The sequence below is a fragment of the Trichosurus vulpecula genome, chromosome 4, assembly GCF_011100635.1.
Source record: "Trichosurus vulpecula isolate mTriVul1 chromosome 4, mTriVul1.pri, whole genome shotgun sequence".
Taxonomy (NCBI): Eukaryota; Metazoa; Chordata; class Mammalia; order Diprotodontia; family Phalangeridae; genus Trichosurus; species Trichosurus vulpecula.
Window position 1 is genome coordinate 150,765,650 of NC_050576.1, and position 23,162 is coordinate 150,788,811.

General features: G+C 37.2%; 1 protein-coding gene across 1 annotated transcript in view; it reads left to right on the forward strand.

Annotated features, from left to right (window-relative positions):
• The window catches only part of SIPA1L2 (signal induced proliferation associated 1 like 2), a 117,308-nt gene that overhangs the window by 31,215 nt on the left and 62,931 nt on the right, over positions 1 to 23,162 (forward strand). Inside the window, 4 exon segments of the mRNA XM_036756506.1 lie at positions 3,666 to 3,840; positions 8,647 to 8,750; positions 15,927 to 16,084; positions 19,043 to 19,619. Of these exon segments, the coding sequence (XP_036612401.1) occupies positions 3,666 to 3,840; positions 8,647 to 8,750; positions 15,927 to 16,084; positions 19,043 to 19,619 (1,014 nt within the window).

Below are 23,162 nucleotides of genomic sequence, written 5' to 3' on the forward strand. Positions count from 1 at the left end.
CGTAATCCCTATTGGGAGAGATGTAAGAGGCCCTCCAGCCCCACTCACACCATCCTAGTAATGCCTTCTGCCATTTGCCCTCTTATTGGTTATCCAGCCTTTGAAGATTCAGGGTGAGGCATTCGCTGCTTCTCCCAAGGCAGCACATTCAACTCTTGGCTCCCTCTGATTGTTCATTTCTCTTTACATTAAGCCTAAATTTACTTAACTCTTTGCGTTTTCTACCCATTGGGTCCTATTTCTGCCTTGTCAGGCCAAGCAGGACAGGTCTACTCCCTTCTCCATGAGACAACCCTTCAAACACAACCATAACGTCCTTCTTAAATCATCTCTTCTCCAACCTAAACATATCAATTCCTTCAACTTTTCTTTTTTTAATAACATGGTCATAGTCATGCTGCTACTCAGTGCCTATCGCCCATGCCTACAATGTACTTTCTCATTACCTCTGACTCGCAGAGTTTCTCTCTTTAAGCATTTTGGTCTGCTAGAAACTAACTCTAAACCAACAAATCATACCTCATACTAAGATAAGCTTCAAAGGATACACGATTGAGACCTACAGGATGATAGCAGAAACAAATCAGAGGAGCAAGGAATAAATTACCTTTCAGACTATGGATAGTAGAGCAATTCATGGCCAAACAGGGGATAGAGGGCATCAAAGAAAATGGAACTGACTTTTTGGTTTTGACACTGGCACCATTTTCTGCATGAAACTTTTCCTGTTCTCCCCAAATGCTAGTGCCTTCTCTCCTGAACTACCCCATACATGTTTGTATTTATTCGCTGAGTAGACTTAGGTTATATGTGTTTTATAAATACTTGTTGTTTTTTGTGAGTGGGGTTTGTTTCATTCTTTGTATTTGCACCCTCAGTGTTTTAACATAACTTCGCACATAGTTGGGACTTAAGAGTTCTTAATTCCTTGATTGAAACTCAGAATTAGAACCTGAGTTTCTTCACTTCCTTCTTGGGGCGTTTTAAGCCATCAAAGAGAGTTTAGATTATTGAAATTATTAGATTATCATTCGAAACTCAGTCTTGACACTTACTACCTTTATGATCTTGGGGAAATGACTTAACCACTTAGGGCCCCTGCTTCCTCACTTTATATAAAATGAGAGGATTAGACATTTTTTGCCCTTGTTCAGTCATTTTCAGTTATAACTGACTCTTCATGACCCCATTTGGGTTTTTTTTTGCCAGAGATACTGGAGTGGTTGGTCATTTCCTTCTCCAACTCGTTTTACAGATGAGGAAACTGAGGCAAACAGAGTTAAGTGACTTCCCAGGGTCACAAAGCTAGCAAGTATCCGAAGCTGGATTTGAACTCAGGTCTTCCTGACTCCAGGCCCAGACCTTTATCCACTGCACCATCTAGCTGAGGATTAGACTAGATGACCTCTAACACCATGTCCAGCTCCAAAACTGTGGTACTATAATTTCTTACCTAAAATATATGTTATCAAATTTTAATTCTATGAAAGTTAGTGTTTAATATGTATTTAGGTACTGTGGTAACAATAATAAATAGCTAGCATTTATTTAACTCTTTGATGTTTGCAAAGTACTTTACAAATTTTATCTCAATCCTCAAAACAACCCTGGGATAAGTGTGCTGTTATCATCCCCGTTTTTAAGATAAGGAAACTGAGGAAGATGGGGGTTAAGTGACTTGCCCAAGGTCATATATCTAGTAAGTGTCTGAGGCTAGATTTGAACTCAAATTTTTCTGACTCCTACCCTATCCGCTGTACCACCCAGTTTCCTCAGTAGTGGTCAGCTCTGTATGGTACATGTTTTATTGCATGGTAGCTTGCATAGCTTGGTTACTTTCAATTCATTAAAATATCAATCACCCAGACAACCTCTGTTCCTTGACTGTTAATGGGAACTTACTATGTTATACTGATCAGACTGAAGGTTTCTTAAGGATTGCTTTTAATCTGCTTTGACTATAGCTCCTTAAATAATAGTAAGGACTAGATGTCTTTTTTTTCTCCGAGGGGGGGGTGCTGCAGAGGGAGACATGCTATCTTCCCATAAGACCTAGGATAGGGTCCCATATGCCAAAGGTTATTCTGTGTAGAACTTTCCTAATTATTCAGACATATATATCTACAGTTCCCATGCATTACCACTGCTAAGTAATGAAGTAGGTAAAAAGGCTTTTATCATCTTGTTGCTCAATGGTATGAGTAACATACTAAGATATTTTGTTGGTATTATTCAGTGTGAATTTTAAACCAAGATATGTTGTATAGATTGAAAATAAATGTGAGTTTTTGTGGATAGATATCTGATGGGAATTGGTAATGATTGATAATCTGATGTTCAGGTAGCAAAATTTATAGTCGTAATGAGGGAGGGAGGGAGGGAGGGAGGGGGAGAGAGAGAGAGGAGAGAGAGAGAGAGAGAGAGAGAGAGAGAGAGAGAGAGAGAGAGAGAGAGAGAGAGAGAATGAATGCTTATAGAAAAATTTTGAGCCACTTACTTATCTTAAGGAAAATAGTTACTACTACCGTGGCATAATATTGGCTGTTTGAAAAATCTACAGCAGGAACTCTTCAATTAAAGTTGAATTTCTTGGTAACATATTGTATACTTTAACAAATGTTTTCTTTTCAAGATTTTGAAAAACATAAGGAATGATTGCTATTGTGTAACCAAAGGTATTTTTAGGAGGTTAAAAAAGATTTGCTATTCTTTCTGCACTGCCATCCCCGTTACACACACAAACACACACACACACACACACACACACACACACACACACACACACACACCCCTATATTTTGTCCCGATGGAAGTTGTTACAGCTTTATGCTTGTTTGGGCACACACAAACATAGACCAATAGAAACCTGGTATAATGGAAAGAACACAGAATTTGAACTCAGAGGATCTTGTTCCAAACTTAGTAATACTCTTCCTTGGTGTGTAACTTAGTAGAAAGACATTCTCTATCTCAAATCCTGTAGTTTTCTCACAAGTTAAAAGCAATGGGGATGGATTAGATGTTTGCTGTTTTGTGATACTGGCCTAAATTTACACATACACACACACACACACACACACACACACACACACACACACACACTTGTATACAGGCACACACAATGTGTGTGTGTATCTGTGTGTGTGCATGTGTAAAATCTGACATAGAAAGCATTAAGGACTAAGTACAAGAAGCTTTTCAAAGCTAATAGTCTATGAAAATACTTTCTAGCCTGTGTTTTGACCTGAAAGAAAAGACAATTAGATAGTGCTAATTATAGCACAGAGTATGCATGACTATTTCTACAGTTGTGAATGCTGAATGGTTGGTTGGGTGCCTCAAAATGAACTGCCTATCCCTTTTGAGAAAGTGGCTAATCACAAGTGGCCATCATTTCTATTCTCATAGGTAGCCATCAATTATATTCTTTATCTCTTTAAAAAATATACTCCTCCAGTCTTTGTCTCGTGAATTTTTTTCTCATGGTGTTTTTCTGGAGCATCATGTCCGTTAACAGCCGATTATCATCTTACCTCTGGGGATTGTTCTGGCTAGCTTTTCTGAAAACATAATTCTAAGCTTCTGTGGCTTTAATTTTACTCTGAGATTCTGCCTGACACTCTTTGCCAAGTAATTGCTTTTTTTTATAATTCTTTTCATTTCAGCTGAGCTTTCAACACAAGATTGGGATCCTTTATTGCAAAGCAGGCCAGGGCACTGAGGAAGAGATGTATAACAATGAGACAGCAGGACCTGCTTTTGAAGAATTCCTGGATCTCCTGGGCCAAAGAGTACGGCTGAAAGGTTTTAGCAAATACCGAGCTCAGCTAGATACTAAAAGTAAGTTGTTTTGAATGTGTGAAAGTTTAAGTCTCCAGGACTAGACACATTTATAAATCATCACTTGGGAGCATATGGCCCTATGTTCTTGACCCCAGAAGTACAGGAGGAGGCTTAAGAGTGTAAATTTCCTTAGATGAGCCAAAAAAAAAAAAGTCCATTCCTCAGGGGATTGGGCTGCATATCATCATTACAAACAGACCAAATCTCTGTGTTTGGTGAAAACTGTTTTAATATTCTCTTTCTTTGTCTTAAATCTCTTCTCTTGTACTTCCATTAAATGTGTAACAAGGAAAAGTAGGACATTTACTTCCTGGTTGTAAAATGTTTAACATGCATAGCCCTGTAAATGTTTCTCTTCATGGAATTGCATTTGCATTGGGGGAGGGGGTAAAGTAATGATAAGGCAGTTGGATCATGCTGTAGTGTGAACTATGACAGATTTTTTTGTTATTGTTCAGAGCATGTATTGTTGAAGAAGTAGCCTATTTAAGACGAGGAATTGTTGGTTTTTTGGATAGACTCTTCTAATGTTTCCATTAGGACAGAATTATTTGCTGTAGTCACCCTACCATGTTTTTCTTTTGCCTGTTTTTACAGGAATTATTTCACTTAGAATAATCAGATTAAAACACAGTGCAGATGCTTGATATGGGCAGATAGGTTGAGCAGTAGCTAGAGCTGTAAGCTTGGAATCAGGATGACTCCTTCCGGAGTTCAAATCTGACCTCAGACACTTACTAGCTATGTGACCCTGAGCAAGTCACTTAACCCTGTTAGCCCCTGTTCCTCATCTGGAAAATGACCTAGAGAAGGAAATGGCAAACCTTTCCAGTTTGCTGAGAAAACCCCAAATGGGGGTGGTTTAGACATGACTGAAATGATTCCATACCAACAACAAAAAAGATGCTAGTTATAAAGTCCTCTATGACCTCACCAAGTAAAAAAATGGATGATACCAGATTATATCTAGAGTCCCTTCCTATCCAAGATTCTAGGTTGTTTACACATTCCACAGACAGCAGTTCATGGATTAAAGAAATTGCAATCAAGTAAAGTCAAACATTGAATAAAGCTAAAACAATGAGCATTTATTGAGCACTTGCTAGTGGTTCTAAGGTCTAGGGATGCAAAGAAAGGCAACAACAACAAGAGAAAACCAAAACCAAAAAAAAAGTCCCTATTCTCTAAAATCTCATAGTCTAATGAGAGAGATGACATGGAAACATCTATGTGTACAAACAAATCACATAGCTTTTTAGAGCTAGGAGACACCTTAGAGACCATGTAACCCAATTTATTTACTTCAGAGGTGTCAAACACATGCACTGGGGCCTAGGATACTCCTGAACTGGGCCAGAACCAGATTAAGATGCAATTGGGAAATATTTAATAAAATAAATAAAAATACAATAGAATATAGATAATGCTGTTATGTGGTTTTCTAAGACAATATGTTATGTGTTGGAATCCTTCCACATGGGCTAGGGGCCCCATTTTTAGTAGAGTTTGATACCACCGCTTTACACAGTAGGAAATGGATACCTGGAGATATAGAGTGACTTCTTTCCAAGGCCATGCTGCTAAGGAAGCACTAAACCAGGTCTCCCAGTTCCTAGTCTGCTAGTTTTTTGAGAAGCAGAATGGCATAGTGTAGACAGAGTACTGAATCTGGTACAGGGAGGCCTTAGATTCAAATCTCATGTTAGTCACTTTCTGCCTCTCTGACCCTGGGCAAATCCTCTTTCATCCTTACTTTCCTCATCTGTAAAATGGGGATGATAATAATGTCACCTGCCTCTCAGGGTTTTTGTGAGGCTTAAATGACATGATTATATATGTAAAGCACTTTGCAAATCTTGATGGAAAGTTAATTTATCATTATTATTATTATTTTCCTCTGCTCCATTTTTCCTCTAAACATTATTTATTCTAGAAGTTCAGCTAATGATGATTAATTATTTCTATTCTCTTCCTAGATTAAGCAGCAAATGTACTTTATTCTCTATTGCTGAATGTAGCAAGATATGTGGCTATCATTAAAGTTCCACTTTTAATCAATTTAGACATTTAAAAATTTTTTTTCTGACAGTTTTGGTGTCTTTCTACTCCACCATACATCTCTACCCAATAGTGTGGGTATTAAAATACTTTTAATTAAAATTAAGATACCACTAAAATGGTCAAAAGATCATTTCAACACCCTGGTCTGTGAGGTTAGTTTAGCATATTGCCCGAATGCGCTTTTACCGTAGAGGTCCAAGAAATCTCCTGATAGCTATGGATGAACCTGAAATCTTAACATAATTTCATAATGCTATTATATTAGCTAATCCAGGAACATTTTTGAGCTCCCACTAAATATATGTACCACATTAGGTATTACCAGTGATGCAGAAAAGTGTGACACATAATCCTTCCTTCGAGAAACTATATATTGCAGAAAAATTGTGACAGTATAATTCCTGGAATAATGACTTCTAATATGTGTCCAAAGAATAACAGAAACCTGACTCCTGACAGTAAATAGACTTAGATTCTAGTCCTTGCTTAAATTAGTCATTTAACTTGTCTGAGTCTTGTTTTACTCTGTAAAATGAGAACAGACTTGACAAAGCTGAAGGTAACTTAAAAATCTTAAGTTTCTCTAATAAGATTAAACGTAAGAGAATGAAAATATGTGCCAGGCATTGTGCAGAGTATCTGATATGGAATTCTAACACAATTCCTCCTCATTTCCAGTCCTGTACTCTAACCACAATGCCAAGATACAGATATGCTTTGCTTCCTAAGGAAGGGTCTGAACTAGATAGACCATTAGGGAGGTTATGTAGCTTCTAAAAACAGCAAAGCGGGCAGGTTGTCAAAACTGAATCACGGTATGTTATGTCTCAGCATAGAAATATTCAGACAATGGGGTTTACAAATAGAGTATGTCACTTTTTTCTCCCCTAGAAACTTCATGAATATTTAGCTTTGGGAAATTCTTTTTGCAATAATGCATTGGGTAGACCATTTGGAACCACATTATAAAACTGGGTTTTCTAAAAATGGACATTTTTCCATTCTTTGCCATTTTTTGAGCCTAAAATTTTCACCATAAACTATTAAATTGTCATCAGTAATTCTCCTACTAAATTTTAGCCTTTGTAATAAGAGGCTGTTGTGGTTGGAGTAATTGAATATACCTGGGCCATTCTCGTCAGTGACCTTCAGCATATTTATGAGTGAGCCAAGTAATTCAATTCCTCATTGAAGGGGCTTTTATCTTTGTAGTATAAATGTACTTGCTCACTTCCAAACCAATGTTCAATTTCAAAGCTCTTAGCCAAGAGAATCCAAATGGAATATTACTTCCTAAGAACTTCAATGAAAGGTAAGAAATATGCTGTTCCCATTTAATGAGTAGTTAAGGATGAAAATACTTTCTGGTTTTAAAAGTTAGACAATAGCGCAGATTATTAAATAGCATGTATGTCAATCTGGAAGCTGATTTATCAATATCCCTCTGTTTTGAGCCCTAACCTTTAGCCAATGAATCATCTCGTTTGAATAATTTTCATAGTCTCTAAAGATTGTACAAGATATATTTCTATACAAATTTTAAAAGTGAACATAGAAATGGTTCTTTTGCAATGGAATAATAGAGAACACAATAGAAAAAATATTAAGGTTACATGAATGTTTAAGTAATCTGTATCTATGATGATTGGTATCTTGAGTGCCTTTACAAAGAATGTCTTTGTTTCAGGTGGTGCTGAATAACAATTGTTAAAGCAGCTTCTTTCTTGTTGTCAAAAAAAGTAGAGAATAGGAGGTTGTGGGTAAAATAGGAATGAGAGGGAGATTTCTTAGATTTAGTTTCTGTTTTCTCCCCAGCCTGCTCTTGGGCAAAGTGGCCATACCTTCATTTACTTGTCTCTAAAATGGTCCTAGTGGGTCATAGATTACCTTGTATTTTCATTTTTATCAAGTCCCATAATTAACCCACTGGAGAAGGGAATAGCAAACCACTCTAATATCTTTGCAAAGAAACTCCATGGACAGTATGGTCCATGGGTCATGAAGAGTTGGACACAACTGAACAACAATAGAATTAGTCAGATGAGATGAATTAAATGATCATGATTAATCCAGAAACCACAGTTTATTGAATATACATACACATACCCACACACATGTTTCTTGTACAAAATATTGAATTAATTTTCCCCATCTTGACTTGTTGATTTACTACTAGTTATAACTATCATACTCATTCTGAGGCTAGGGTAAAACAATCTTAAGAGTAACAACATTTACTGCACAATGAAATAATTTAGAATAACTTGGAGTCCTCATTCATCGTCTTGAGCTTTGGATAAGCCACCCTTCAGTCGGGAACTCATCATAAATAGAGTTATATAGCAAAGGCCAGTCTTAATAGGTATTGAGTGTATTAGGGACTCCTAGCCACATGAAAGGGTCCCTAACCCTTTTGTACATTTGAAGAACAGTGCCCATGGTTCCACACTCACCAAAGCCCTCTACTGTCCTACTATATCCTATCTATGCCCCAGTCATAAGTTCAAGAAAAATACAAGATAGATAAGTAGAGATTGAATGGGAAGAAGGCAGAGCCTACAGGCACAGTAGATGGAGAAACTGAGTCTTTTGATAGGTGGTCAGCAGTTTAATTGCATTATGCTATTTTCTAAGTTTCAAAACTAAGGAGTTCCAGCCAATGGTGATACTCAGTATTAAATAATATATGATACAGATTTTGTATTCTCCTGACTTTGTTTTGTAATCGAATTTTATTTTCAGCTGATTCCACAGGAACCCATTCTCTCTATACCACCTATAAAGATTATGAAGTAATGTTTCATGTGTCCACTATGCTACCCTATATGCCCAATAATAGGCAACAGGTATGTTTTCTTTCTCTGATCTCTTTTTTTTTAAATTAAATAGGAATGGTGATATGGTAGCCAAATTAAACTATATAAGTGTTTAGATTAGTAGTTGTGTATTTGCTACTTAAGTAACATTTGCATTGCCATTTGAGAATGTTTTGTTTAGAGTAACCATATACCGGGGACTGCATTTGGTCTGTAGATCTTAGTTTGCCAACCTCTGGTCTAAGTGGACCGTATCATGCCTCTCTGATGTTGCTGTGGATCTGTGATTTCATCACAGTGCTATTTTTGACATGTTTTCTCAGAAATCCTCAAAAAAGGATCTACTTAGTAGACAGGATGGGGGAAAGCATCTTCCTCTTTTTTTTTTTTTTAATTTCTCAGCAAGATCAGACATGTGCAATGTTTGGTAAATATTGAATACTGTAGAAAAGTCAGCCATTATTATTGTTATTATTTGGATTGTCCATCCCTCCACCACATTACCAGCCTTCAGTAATTGATCTTCTACTGTATCTTGGGTGCAAGTTACTGTTAACAACATAATTTATCCTCCTGATGATCACCATGGAGTTTCCATTACCTTTCAAGTTATTCACATTTCTAATTTTTCCAAGATACTAGAGACAATTAGAGATAGGTTTTTGTGACAACAAGCATTTTGGGATCATTGAAAGCTCTGTCGAGTTCCCCAAATGCAATCCAGTGCTATCTTCTTCTGCTTATTGTTTGGCCCAGTTCATCATCCATCTGAAATATGATTTGACTATGATTTGAATGGTTACATGTTGCATATCTAGGCAATATGCTATTTTTATCTACTTCATTTTTCTTATGGATGGTTAGTTTTATCTTCCTCTCATTGCTGTAGACCTAATTCTGGAGGCTATGTATTATTTTAGGGTTCAGTTCATTTAATGCAGTGCCTTCTGTGAATAGCATCTGGAGGAGCCATAACTTTTCTGGAATGCAGATCTAATCTGAAAGGGCACTAGAGACAATCAAATAAACCATGTTCTTCACTAATAATGGTTCCAATGGAGAACCTTACGGCAGTAATGCTATCTGTTAGCAAGGTAATAACAGTAACTAGTGTTCGTTCACATGAAGAACATTTACCTATATATAATTTATAAAATATATACATACATACTTTTCAAGAACTCTGCTTTGAGATTTATCCAAAACTTGAGAGAGTAAGGATAGAACCAGTAGGTGACTTTGTGAGGAAAGCAGTACTTGAGTTTACTTTGGGTTCACCTATATTGATGCATAATATTTTGAACAGATAAAATGCGTGTCCTTTATTACATGACTGATCTCATTCTGTGGTTCTGTGTAGAAAGGGAGATGTATTTGAATCAGCTGTAATATAATAAAAGAGTGTTATTTATAGTAGGATTTGATAATTGCCCTGGTACTCAAGACAAACTCTGCTTCTATCTTGACTCTCCCATTAACTCATGGATATTGCTTAAGTAAATCATATGTTCAGAGCTTTTCATCCTCAGTTTCTAGATAGGTAAAATGGCAAAAATAACATTTCAGTTACTTATCTCACAGGGTTATAGGGAACAAATGAAATAATGTATATAAAGTTCATTGAATGTAAACCTTAAATAAACACCCCCTCCTTCCCCCCATGCCTAGCATTCTCTCTTTCCTTATCTCTATTTAAGAGTTTCTGGTTTCCTTTAAGTCTCAACTGAAATCCCATCTTCTACAGGAAGCTTTTCTCAGCCTCTCTAACTTCTAGTGTCTTACCCCTGTTAATTATTTCCTGTTTATCTTGTATATTGTCTGTTTATATATATATTCATTTGCTCGTTCTCTTCCCCCATTAGATTGTGAGCTCTTGAAGGGCAGGGACTGTCTTTTGCCCCTTTTTGTATCCCTGGCACTTAGCACAGTGCCTGGCACATAGTAGATGTTTAATAAATGTTTATTGACTGTCATGCTCATTATACCAGTTACTTGATTTTATCAAGGGCAACAAGGTGCTCTTTTTCTCTAACCTTACTTATCTTGGATGGCTACTCCTTGTCATTTATTTTTTTGTCTTTGGCAAAAAAAGAAAGAATTAGAAACTGCTTTTTCTCCACTGACAGTTATCATTGTTCCATCCACCCCACCCAAAGGTCCTATCCCTTCTTTAATCCTCTTTATCTAGATAGATAGCTGGATAGATATAGATAGATAAATAACACTTCAGGAGAAAAGAATCCTGGTCTTTGAAGAGGGAATTCCAGATCTCCCCTCCTCCCCTCCATATTTCTAGTGTCTTCTCTTTGAAATCACCTACCATTTACGTTATATATATTTTGCAGAGTTTTTTACATGTTGTCTCTGTCTTTGGAATGGGAGCCTTGTTGAGGGCAGGCACTGTGTATTTTTTAACTTTTTTGGTATCCAGGGTGCTTAGAGTAGTACCTGGCATACATAGTAAGCCCTTAATAAATGCTTATTGAGTTTTAGTGGACTAAGTTCAGAATTAATTAATTAGCTAGTTAATAAAATAAAAGAATCTATTAAGCATTTACTTTGTGCAAAGCAGAATACTAAGTGTTGATACAAATAGAAAAGCAAGACAACCTTTGTTTCAAGGAAATCACACATCCAATGCAGAAAGACAACACATATAGAAATTTGTAGCTGCAAGTCAGATAGAAAGACCCAGAGTTCCTCACCATTGACAAAGCAGATTGTAACGCATCTTCTTGATGTCTTTTCTATTGAATCAACAATGGGATTTTTTTTTTAAATCTGAGATATTATGCTACATTAATAAAAGAATATTAAGTAGAGTGAGAGAGGTTAAAAGTATCTCTGGAGGACACTGATCAAACCAGTTCCAGTTTTTTTTCTTGGTGTTTTTTGTCTTTTTGATAGCTTTACATCATACAAGGGGCTAGTATGTATCTGGAGAAGAGAAATCAGTATTTGAGCTGGCTAGAAACCTTTCCATATATGAGGATTGGCTGAAGGAACTAGGGATATATAGACAAAACCTGGGAATGTTATATTAATATTTGAAGCCTTGTCATATAGAAAAGGGATCATGTCTAGTTGGCTTTAGGCCCATAGGGCAGAACTAGGAGCAATGAATTGAGAGAAGCAGGTTTGAACTGAAAATCTTTTTTTGACTATTAGAATTGTTCAGGAATGGAATTGGAGGATGGGTGACTCACTGGCAAAGTACAGAGGATTTATGCTTCCCGATGGCTCATTGTACTAGTGTTCTCTGAGGCCCATTCAACTGAGTCTTTGAATCTAAAAGGGACAGCCTCTCTCTGACAGTAACAAGATCAGGAAACAGTTGAGGAAGCAGTGAACGAGTCCACAAATTGGGCACAGTTGAATCATCTATCATCTATCATCTCCTCCAGAAGGAAATAACATGGTATTTTTGATCGATTCTAAGGACATCCCTTTAGATCTCAGCACCTACGGTAGACCCTGTACATGAACTAATTTTAATTTAGACAAAAGTCAGGCTAGATATTCTCTGCCAGATAATCATTGCTTACTGAAAGAACATCTTCACTGTTATCAATTTCATTTACCTTCATGGAATTTCTCCCTAATTTTAAAATAAGGCTTGCATCTTACATAAATCACATTATTAATCATAATCCTACTCTTTATATCCTTGTGGTTTACTTTTGTGCCTCGAATCAGGTCTGTTAACACACACGTATGCACACACCCTCATAAGTAATAATGATTAAAAAAAAGAATTACATAGGGTTTGGTGGGGGTTTTTTTGCCTTTATAAGCTTTAAACTTTTTTTTTTTTAACAGGGTCTGGTTTCCTAGCTTCCTGTGAAGCTTTTCTACATTAGGATCCAACTGTTCCTAAAATTAGTCTGGATGTTATCATCTATATAGTGTCTGAATACTTTCAATATAGATTTGAATAAAGAATAATATTTTTACTTTGTTCCTAACCACCGGGCCTTGTTCTTGCTTCATAATTTAAAAAATTTCTGAAATGTAACTGGATAGATTCTGTACAATCATAGAACACTGGAGCTAGAAAGGAGTCTGAGAAGAGGAAACTGAGTTTCAGAGAGGTTGATATGCCTAGATCTGTAGTTGACAATTCATTGTAGCAGCTCTGGAACCCACATCCCCCGATTCCAAGTCTAGCATTCTTTCTCCAACATCTCAGCTACCTCTCAGATGTCAAATAAGGTTTATCGAGTTTACCCTTTCAGTGTGCCTGGGTTTGTATGGAAATTAATGGAACTCCTTATTATGGTGAAGTTTTATGGATGATACCTAGGCCACAAAGGGAAAACAAGACAGTGCTCTTTATCTATTGTCTCAAAGAAATTATTGCAGAAGGTTGCTTAATCACTTTCCGAAAGTACATGAAGGATTAATTCTTCTTAGTTTTCCTGAGTGCCTATAGGTATGGATAACCACATTCCTCCCTCTGTTTTCTCTTTAACTGGGCAGAATATAGGAGACTATTCTTTGGTCTGATGAAACTGTTTGCCTGCATTTGAAAAGCCCAAGAGTCACTGCAGGTGCTCCAGTCTTTAAAACATCAAGCAGTTCCTCAAGTTGCCTCCAAAGTACCGCCTGCCCTATGTGGGTATGTGGGCAACACACAATGTCTCAGTTTTCCTTGCTAATCCCCATGAGAGCTTTCGATTTACCTGTCTTTATGAATTAGCTCTCTCTCCTTCAGAAGTGCCCTGTGCCTACAGTTAGTTAAGGTAGAACCTCTTCAAGACATCCTTTGTCCCATTTTACAAAGGAAAATAACGTACTTGGAGAGAGAGAAATATGGATTCAGTATGTTGTCAAGGTAACCGGCCTTACCATTTCCTCTACCTTGCAATTTAAATACCCCTGTGGAGCAGTACAGAGTTGGGCACAAGTGCTACCTTAATGAGGAAGAGTAATTGGATAGGAATAGCAATAATGTATATCCTAATGAGTTGGTTTTCCTGCGATCTTTGTTTAATTGAAAGGGCTGCCAGATGTGGAACAACAACACAACTGTCAGCCTATAAGGTGGAACCCCCCCCAATTTGCTTCTTGGCCCTGACAGCTATAAGCTCATTCTTTCCTCTCCAGGTTGATAATTCATTTGTGTTAAATTTACTGGGTGGAGGACAGAATGAGTGGCTATAGAAATTGGCTTTGGTTAAAAAAGTACCTAATAAGTATATATTTAAAGGTCTGATTTTTATTATCATGAAGCCGTTCATTTGTCATACCTGGAACTCAGTTTCTCTTGTCCACTTATAGGATGTCTGGATCATTTGGCTGACTTGGTAAGGGGAGGTGAGGGGTGGGACAGGGATCTCAGAAGAGTTTTGTTTACTTAAATGCCTGAGTGTTTGTGGCAGAATTATTTTTCTTCTGTATATCCATTATCTGACAGTACTGTAGATTGACTGATTCTATGAGGTGTGAGACCTGATTTGCTACTAAGTTTAATTTTAATTTTCTAGGTAGAGATTGAAAGCTGTGTTCCTTATGAGTTCTCTTACTTATTTGGATCTGTGTTTTATGACCTCTGCTTTAAAAATCTCAAACTCTGCCCCCAAACAGTGAAGCCATTTTCTCATGTTCATTGTCTTAATCATGGCGAATTCTGTGGCAACTTTGTTTTCATAAGTATTTGCATTAAGCTTCCCAGAAGTCTGTGATGAGAGAACAACTTTTTTTTTATTACAAAAACAAAAGTTAATCACTTTAGAAACATATTGTTAAATATTAGGCAAATAGAGATGCATTCAACAAATATTTTAACTATGTGCTGGGTTAGCACTGTGCTAGATTCTGGTAGTAAAAAGGCAAAATTAATATATCCCCTGAGGCCCTCAAGGAGCTTACATTCTATTAGGGAGAAATAGCAAGAAGTAAATAAATATATACAAAGGAATTTCTAGAGGCATCAATATTGGCTGCATTTAAGAAGTGGCTCCTGAACTGACCCTTAAAAAAAGCCTAGAGGTTCTATGAGATCTCTTGTAAGGAGGGAATACACTCCAGGTATGGGAAGAAGCCCATGGAAAGGTATAGAGAATGTGGGAGGGAATGTCGTATATGGAAGACAGCCATTTTGGCTGGAATGCAGTTCATGGAGGAAAATAAAATGCAGTGAATGTGGGTAAGCCAGACTGTGAAGGGCCAAACAGGAGTTTGTGTAGTTTATCCTAGAGAAAGTTCACAACAACTGATGGGGTTGTTTTTTTTTTGAGCAAGAGAATGACAGTCATACTTTCAGAACATCAATTTTATAGCTGTGTGGAAGATAGAGTGGAGAGGGTAGAGGCTGGAGACAGGGAGACCAATTAGGAGGCTATTATAGTAGCCTAGGGAAAGGTGCTAAGGACCTAAGCTGTGTTGGCTTTTGAAGTAGAACAAAGACTACAGATGTGAGAAATGTTGATTTCTTTATGTTGAAGTCTCTGTAAGACTTGGAGACCACTTGGATATGGGAGGTGAGGAGATTAAAAAGAAGAGAGTAAATCCTACATGATTAGAAGGATGCTGATACCCTCAACAAAAATAGGGATGAAAGACTGGTCTCTTTGCCTCTTAGTCATTTTCGTACTAATGAGTTGATATTAAATAATGGAACAGAGGATGAGAGGAAGTTGAAATTTGCATGGGGGAAAATAAACAAAATGCAAATATTAGATATGTATGTAAATATTAGATGTAAAAATGAAAATTAGTCTCACTTTTTAGCTTCTAGTAAAAATTAGGAAATCACAGGAACTCCTGCTAAAAAAATTTTTTTAAAAATTCAGTTCTATAAGCGTTTATTAAGTGCTTTCGTGAACTGTGCTAAAAGCTATGAGGTACAACGGCAAAACAAAAACTGCCTTTGCTCAAGGAGCTTACATCACCCATAAGGGTTATAAAACATGAGAAGAAACTGAGTGGAACACCACAGGGGCAGATTGCTTAGGCTGAGCTCAAAAGTTAAAGGTATAAACTTGAATACTTCTGTCCGTTCTTTTCCATAGACCTCTGGTTTCAACCCAGTTCCTTGTGGTAATGCTAAGCTTGTGGCAATTAGCTTCTAAAGAATAGCTCTATTTTCTGAATAATGTTTTTGAAATCAACATCAATGAATTGTGCAATTTTCAAAAAAAATGTATGAAGAAATCTTTCCATTCATAATTCGCTTTTCTTTGTGTGTCCATTTCTTGTGTATAGCTCCTAAGGAAAAGGCACATAGGAAATGACATCGTTACCATTGTCTTCCAAGAGCCTGGAGCGCTTCCTTTTACTCCAAAAAATATCCGATCTCAGTTTCAGCACGTCTTTGTTATTGTCAAGGTGCACAATCCTTGCACTGAAAATGTGTGTTATAGGTGAGTCTATATGCCCTAATTTATTTGGTTAGTTTGGTTTCAGTGTTGTATCTTTCACCATCTGTTCCTCTTTCCTTTTCCAAATTCCTACTTGGTTCCTAATTATAGATTCTTTTCTGTCATTTGTTGCCACTTAAGAAAGTAAAATATTTTAAAAGGAACACACAGATACACATGCCTCTTCTTTTTATCCTTTCATAATTGTTCCTCTTCCTACTTCTTTTCCTCCTAGTTTCAGCCCTTTAAAATATGCAATTGGGTGATTAATTAGGATAAGCAACTGTATTGCATCTATCACACATAACTTTGACATAAGTCCGAGGATGTGGGAAGCAACTCACTGTTCATGAAAACTCCTGTGTGATAGCTTGACACACACTTGGAAGAGTCATCAAATTAAATATAAAGACCAGGCAGCTTGTTCAGAATCACAGACAAGATTATATTGGTATAGCCCTGAGCAAAATTCAGTCTTACTCATCCTTTCATCAGAAATGAATGATAAAATACTAGCGCATGCATTTTATAGCCTAAAAAAGAACTTAAATCTAAAATACCCAGAACTAGCCCCCAAAGTACATGTAGGAAAAAATACAGATTCTACCTAACATTCATATCGATCACTTATCAAACAAATGCAACTTTACTCATGTCATTCAACAAACAGATAGTTTTCTTTGAAGTTCAGTACATGTATCAATCTCCAACTTTGGTTTGAGGCCATGTTTTCAAAGTTACTTAAGCAGACAATGTGATAGAACATAATTTTAACCAAGAAATAATTCATAAAGATCGTCATACCTACCATGTTAAAAGTTACTCAAAGGTTTTCAGTCCATGATTACCCATCTGTCAAAACCAAACACCCTTTCTAGCATTTCCATGATGATGAAAATGGAGGAAGACATAGTTTGAAGTTTGTTTTTGTTTTTCACAAAGTAATGAATTGGTAACAGAAAGAGACAAGCTGGAAAGAATCATTCAGTCAACAAGCATTTGTTAGATACTGCCTGTGTACTCGGTATTACGCTAAGTGCTGGAGTTTCACAGAAAGGCAAGACAGCTACAGTTCTCCAGGAGCTCAGAGTCTAATGGGGGAGACAATATAAAGCTATCTATGTATAAACAAGATATATGCAGGATAAGTTGGAGATAATAAGCAGAGGGAAGGCACTAGCATTAAGGGAGATTTGGAAAGGCTTCTTGAGGGAGGGATTTTGGCTGGGATTTGAAGGATTCTATGAGGCAGAGAAGAGGAGAGAGAGCATTAAAAGAATGGGAGACAGCCAATAAAAATGCCTACAATAGAGAAATGGAGTGTCTTTTTTCAGGAATAGCAAGGAAGCCAGTGTCACTGGATCTCAGATTATCTGGGCATGAGTAAAGTATAAAAAAACTGGAAAGGTAGGAAGGAGAAGGTTAAAAATGGATTTGAATACCACAGGATTTTACATTTTCTCCTAGAGGCGATAGAGACACTGGAATTTATTGAATTGAGTGGCATGGTCAGACCTGCACTTTAGGAAGATAGGTTTAAAAATGAGTGGACACAAGCAGGGAGAGACTTGACCAACCAAAAGGCTAGAAATGATAAGCATGCAGTGTTTGTTAAATGCTATTTGGACAAAATAGATGCTATTTTCTGTCTACACCGTAAAGTCAAAATACCTCACTGTGACCTTCAAGGCCTTCCACAGTTTGATCACAAAGCATCCTTTCTGTCTCATGTTACTTCATTACATGAACCTCTCCCTTCACATCTGCCGTGGTTTCCTACCTCCATGTCTTTGCTCATTGCCATTCCCTCCCTTCATTTAAACCCTTTATAATCCTACCATTTTTTTCAAAGTCTAATTCAAATACTGTGTCTTCTGTGACACTTTTATATGTCTTCCGACCAAGATTGATCTCTCTGCATTACCTTAACGCTTATTAGAATTGTTCTTAGAACACATCATATTCTTCCTTATATTGTAGTCATTTGTTTACATATATAATTTCTTTCCATTCCTCCAACCCAACTAGATTTCAAATTCTTTGGAGGTCACTCCACTAACTCATGTAGTTTATAGCATCAATAAATATTTGCTGTATTGACAACTGTCATTGGTGATGTGGGGAGTGAGTTTGGGTAATATAGAATTTCACTAGTAAAATACATTACAGGTAAAATACAGGTATTTTATATTACAGGTAAATATTACATTACAGGTGTAATACCTGTAAGTTAATACAGTACCACCCACCACCTAATAGCCAATTGGGTTGCTAAAACTTCTGTCTCTAAAAGTTTCCTTTAACTTTCTTCCAAATTTGAAGACTACAGTACTATTCTTACTACTGAAGTGTTTTGTTTTCTTGTTAATGTTTTTCCTAGTCAGCTTATGAATATAGATGGCTGGCAGAAATATTTTTAATTGACTTCTCTATTAGCATGAAATGAGACGTTTCCTTAGAATAAGCTTAATGGATGACATAGACCTTTGATGGCAGAATCTATGCTTGTGCAACCCAGGTTTGGGGGGTGTCTGCCCCAGCTTATCATTATATGACTTTAAATGGCACAAGTTCCCCATGAATACATCCAGTGATCAAACAGATGTGTTCCTTGTTAAGTGTCCCCTAAAGCCCATGCTTGAATTCTCAATCCCCAACCAACCAGTGTACTTACAATCTTTCTCCTTGACTCTTGAGGCCTCCTTTTACAGGTGACAGCCACACTTGGAATGGGAGGAACACCGAAAAGAATAGCCTTCCTATTTTGAGTCACAAGTGAAGTGATCCAAGAGTAGCCTGGTTATCTTATGACTAGTTTTGATAAAGAACTTAACACTGAAAAATTTGGTGTGTCCAGAAATTGGTAGAGGAAGAGCTTGAGAATCAGATGGGCTAACTTGAAAATGAGTCTATGGAAAGCTTTGATACTAAATTTCTTTTCTGTTTTTCCCTGCCCTACAGTGTTGGAGTTTCAAGATCAAAAGATGTGCCACCATTCGGTCCACCCATTCCCAAAGGCGTGACTTTTCCAAAATCAGCAGTTTTTAGGGACTTCCTATTAGCCAAAGTTATCAATGCTGAAAATTCAGCCCACAAGTCAGAAAAGTTTCGAGCTATGGCCACCCGAACAAGGCAGGAATACTTGAAAGATCTGGCAGAAAACTTTGTTACTACAGCTACAGTGGATACCTCCGTTAAGTTCAGTTTCATTACATTGGGCGCGAAGAAAAAGGAGAAAGTAAAACCAAGGAAGGATGCTCATTTATACAGCGTTGGGGCTATCATGTGGAATGTCATAGCACGAGACTTTGGCCGGTCTGCAGACATTGAATGTCTCCTAGGAATCTCCAATGAATTTATCATGTTGATTGAAAAGGAGTCCAAGAACGTTGTGTTTAACTGTTCCTGCAGAGATGTTATTGGATGGACATCTGGATTAATGAGCATCAAAGTGTTTTACGAAAGAGGAGAATGTATTCTTCTGTCTACAGTGGATAATTGTACTGACGACATAAGGGAAATTGTTCAGAGATTAGGAGTAAGTACATGTCATGATGTGGTAGGCTTTTCTTCACCTTTATTCCTCCACTACTAGAATCAGTCTTGACCAATCAGGGAATTCTCCACTGTACAAAATTTTTAGAAGGAGGTAGTTACTATTTTCTCGTAGAAGCAAAGCTGTCAGACATTGTACCATTTTGAGCAGTGGCTGAGTAAATGGAGGCAGGGAGGGGCACAGCTCATAGACTGATTGGACAAGACAATTTTCTTGGTTCAAAATGATTCAGCATGAACAACTGCCTTCGGTAATTTTTCATGAAGATTGTAATTTTTTTGGCTGTCAGGGTGTCTGAAAAGAAAATGACACACACACACACATTCAGATCTATCAGCCTCAACTCCAACCAATGCTGTCTTGATTCAGGACAGTTCTGAACTACAACTTTATGTGCCCTCAGCACCTCAGGCTATGGCAGAGTGATCAGTTACCTCTTTCATGCTAATCTAACTTGGCCCTGAGGCTATAAATGAAATGAGGTTACTCATGCCAGCTCAATTTGTGCTTAACTACTCTCCACTAGGATATCAGTAGCATTTACCTGGTATAGATAGTTTTCATGGAACCCAAATAGTTACAAAGTCCCTGGGTTCACACTAATGTGGGAAAGAAAGAAAGGTTCAGATCTATCTTCCAACTTCTGCCATTGAGGGATCAATAGTGTTTAGCCACTGTTCAGTGGCTTTCAGTAAATTAACTATGGCATTCCAGATTTCCTCATAGCCCTGTTTCATCTCTAGTGAGGGCTGGAAAAGGACTTCCTACCATGCTACTCAAGACTAACATTTTGAGAGTAATAAAATTTTTTCTGCATACTTTCAGGGTTAACTTTGGGCCTAACTTGCCAATTATCATTTGGGTCTCCAGAAAGACAACCCCACTTCTTATCTCAGAGTGCTAACAGTACCTCTTAAACCAAGAATACTCAAATACCTAGACACTGCTATTACTAAGACATTGTCCCCATGTGAATAAGGGGACATAGTCAAAGAGGAAAAAAATTATATGAAATAGCCATGGTGTTTACCTTGAAATTGTAATAACAATTCATACAGTTTATTGAGTAAGTTTTTGTTTCCCCAGAATGTTCAGAAGACAATCACAAGATGAAGTTGTCATGATTTTCCCTTCATAGTAGTAATCACAGTAATACTATTTATAGAACAACTCTTCTTCCAAAGAGCTCAAAATTTTCTTTTGCATTTATTCTCACCTCATCTCTCTATGTAGATCAATCATAAATTGCTTTCCAGGAATTTCCTGGTATCCTTCTCCTCTGGCCCTAGGACTTAATTCTTTTAATGTTTCAGGTTTTTAGATATCTAGAGAGCAAATAGCACAATATGGTACTTTGTGAAGGAGTCGGGGGAAGGGAGTGAACACTAGCTTCTATTTCGAAGGACGCTGAAGCATCTTTTCAGTCTCCTTGAGGATTGCTGGTTGGCGTTTTGGGGGTTCAGCATATCTGTATACTCCATATGAGAGTTATCTCTGGGCTGAGCTGAATCCCACTAAAGGAAATTTGAGGACTTTTGGGAACTCCCAAGCCACTTACTTGTCGGCATCAAGGTCTTAGGAGAAGCAGTTTAGTCTAAAGTACTCTTATTGCCCCTTAGATTCCTCGGGCTTGCAAGGAACTATCCTCTTCTTCCTTTGCTCAGTATTCCATGGGTCTCTGGCAAGATTAGACCAACCCTAATATAAACCTGCACCATATGAGTAGTCCTAGGGATCTTAAACAGCTGTATCTTGTGTCCTTATGTGTAAGATTTCCTTCTTAATCAAGTCACTCAGTCTTTTGCCCCAGATGACCTTTCCTCGTCCCAGTCTTTATAGTTGTCCAATTGTTATAGTTGTCTCTCTAGAGTAGCAGGGAACAGATAATTTTATTATCATGTTATGCGGATCCATTTTTTGTACAGTGAGATGAGCACTGAATGGGAAATTAGGCAATCTTGAGCCTCGTTGGAATTCTGCCACTCACTGAGGGCGTGGACACCTAACCTTTGGGAGATTGCTTCCTCTGTTGTAAAATGAGAGAATTGGACAGAGTGATTTCCAAGATCCTGGCAGGCCTAAGTTTTTTTTTTTGTTTTTATTTTTGTTTGTTTTTGTTCAAAAGATTGAAATTTGGGAGAAACTTCATAGATTGTTTCTACACTGGTCATTTTGCAGATGAAAAAACCCAAGCATGGGATGGTAAAATGATTTCCCCAAGGGCACAGAAGTAGGAAGCGATAGACCTAGAATTTGAGCCTCAGTCCTCAAACTCCAAATGCAAAATTCCACAGCAAAATAGAAATCCAAAATACAGGACTCTCAACACTACAGTCTGATAATTTGAAAATAATATGCACTGTTGCCAGAGAAACATGAAACTACAATACGCTTTCACTTCCCAATGATGATGGGACATTTATTCACACTGACCCAAATGACTAAAATGATGGATAAATCCAAGCTCTACATTTAGGATAATCAAGGAAATTTGTTTGCTTAGTGAGTTCCACAGATTAGGTGGAGCCAAATTGGAAGAGCAATCACCGAGAAAACTTTGAGATCTTTTCAAGAAAGAACAAGGGAATTGTTTGGAAATCGTGTCAGTTCCAGAGGCCTATTACGACTGTGTCTCCCACAGAAAGTAATTAATAGTCTCAGAGACTACTTTGACTACATCAATACATATGCCTTACTACCTATTTATGTTTATCCAGCAGATCTATTTGTGTCCCATCTACTAGATTTAATGTATTATTAATCATTAAGTGACAATACTTTAAGAAGGTCTTAGAAAAGTATTCCTGTAAGTCAGTAAATTGAAGTATATGTTCAAAAGACTCATTGTTAATTCATGTACTAGTTATAAAAAAAAGTTGCCCATGTGCTATAAGACTTTCATTGCTGTACTCCATTTTTACCTAATTAAAGTGTTCTGGTTTGGGTCTTGAGTAGGAAGAGAATAATGACAGTAGAGAGTGAAGTAATTGTTACTATTTGCCCCTTTTTTCAGTTTGAGAAATTTTTTAAAAAGCTTATAGGCATAATATTTCTCATGTCTAATTCCTATCCCCAAAGCTATGTAGGTTTTCATTATATAGACCAAGATCCAAACAGTTTAGGGGACAGGGAGTGTATAAATTTTTCTCTTCCTCACTTTTTCTTTTCTTTTTTCCCTTTCTCCTTCGACCTTCCTACTTTTGTTCTTCTATGAGTCGCAAAGAAATCTTGGCTTGAAAGACCCATTCCAGCCTCATTGCACAAAAATTCTCGTGTCCAAAAGCCAAGGAAATGGCTTTTGTCCTGGACAGAATCTATCTCATATATATGTCTAAGGTGCACATTCTTGCTGACAACACTTATCTCACTAACACTGGCCACCAGAGGGTTACATTATAACGCATGTACTTACTGTCCCCTGGATCCTATTTCATAGTTTTCTAGACTTCCTTCCTTGCTTGTATGGGAGAGAGATGCTGTCTTGGAACATAATAGATCAAAGGTAATGCTACCATTTGTTTTTAA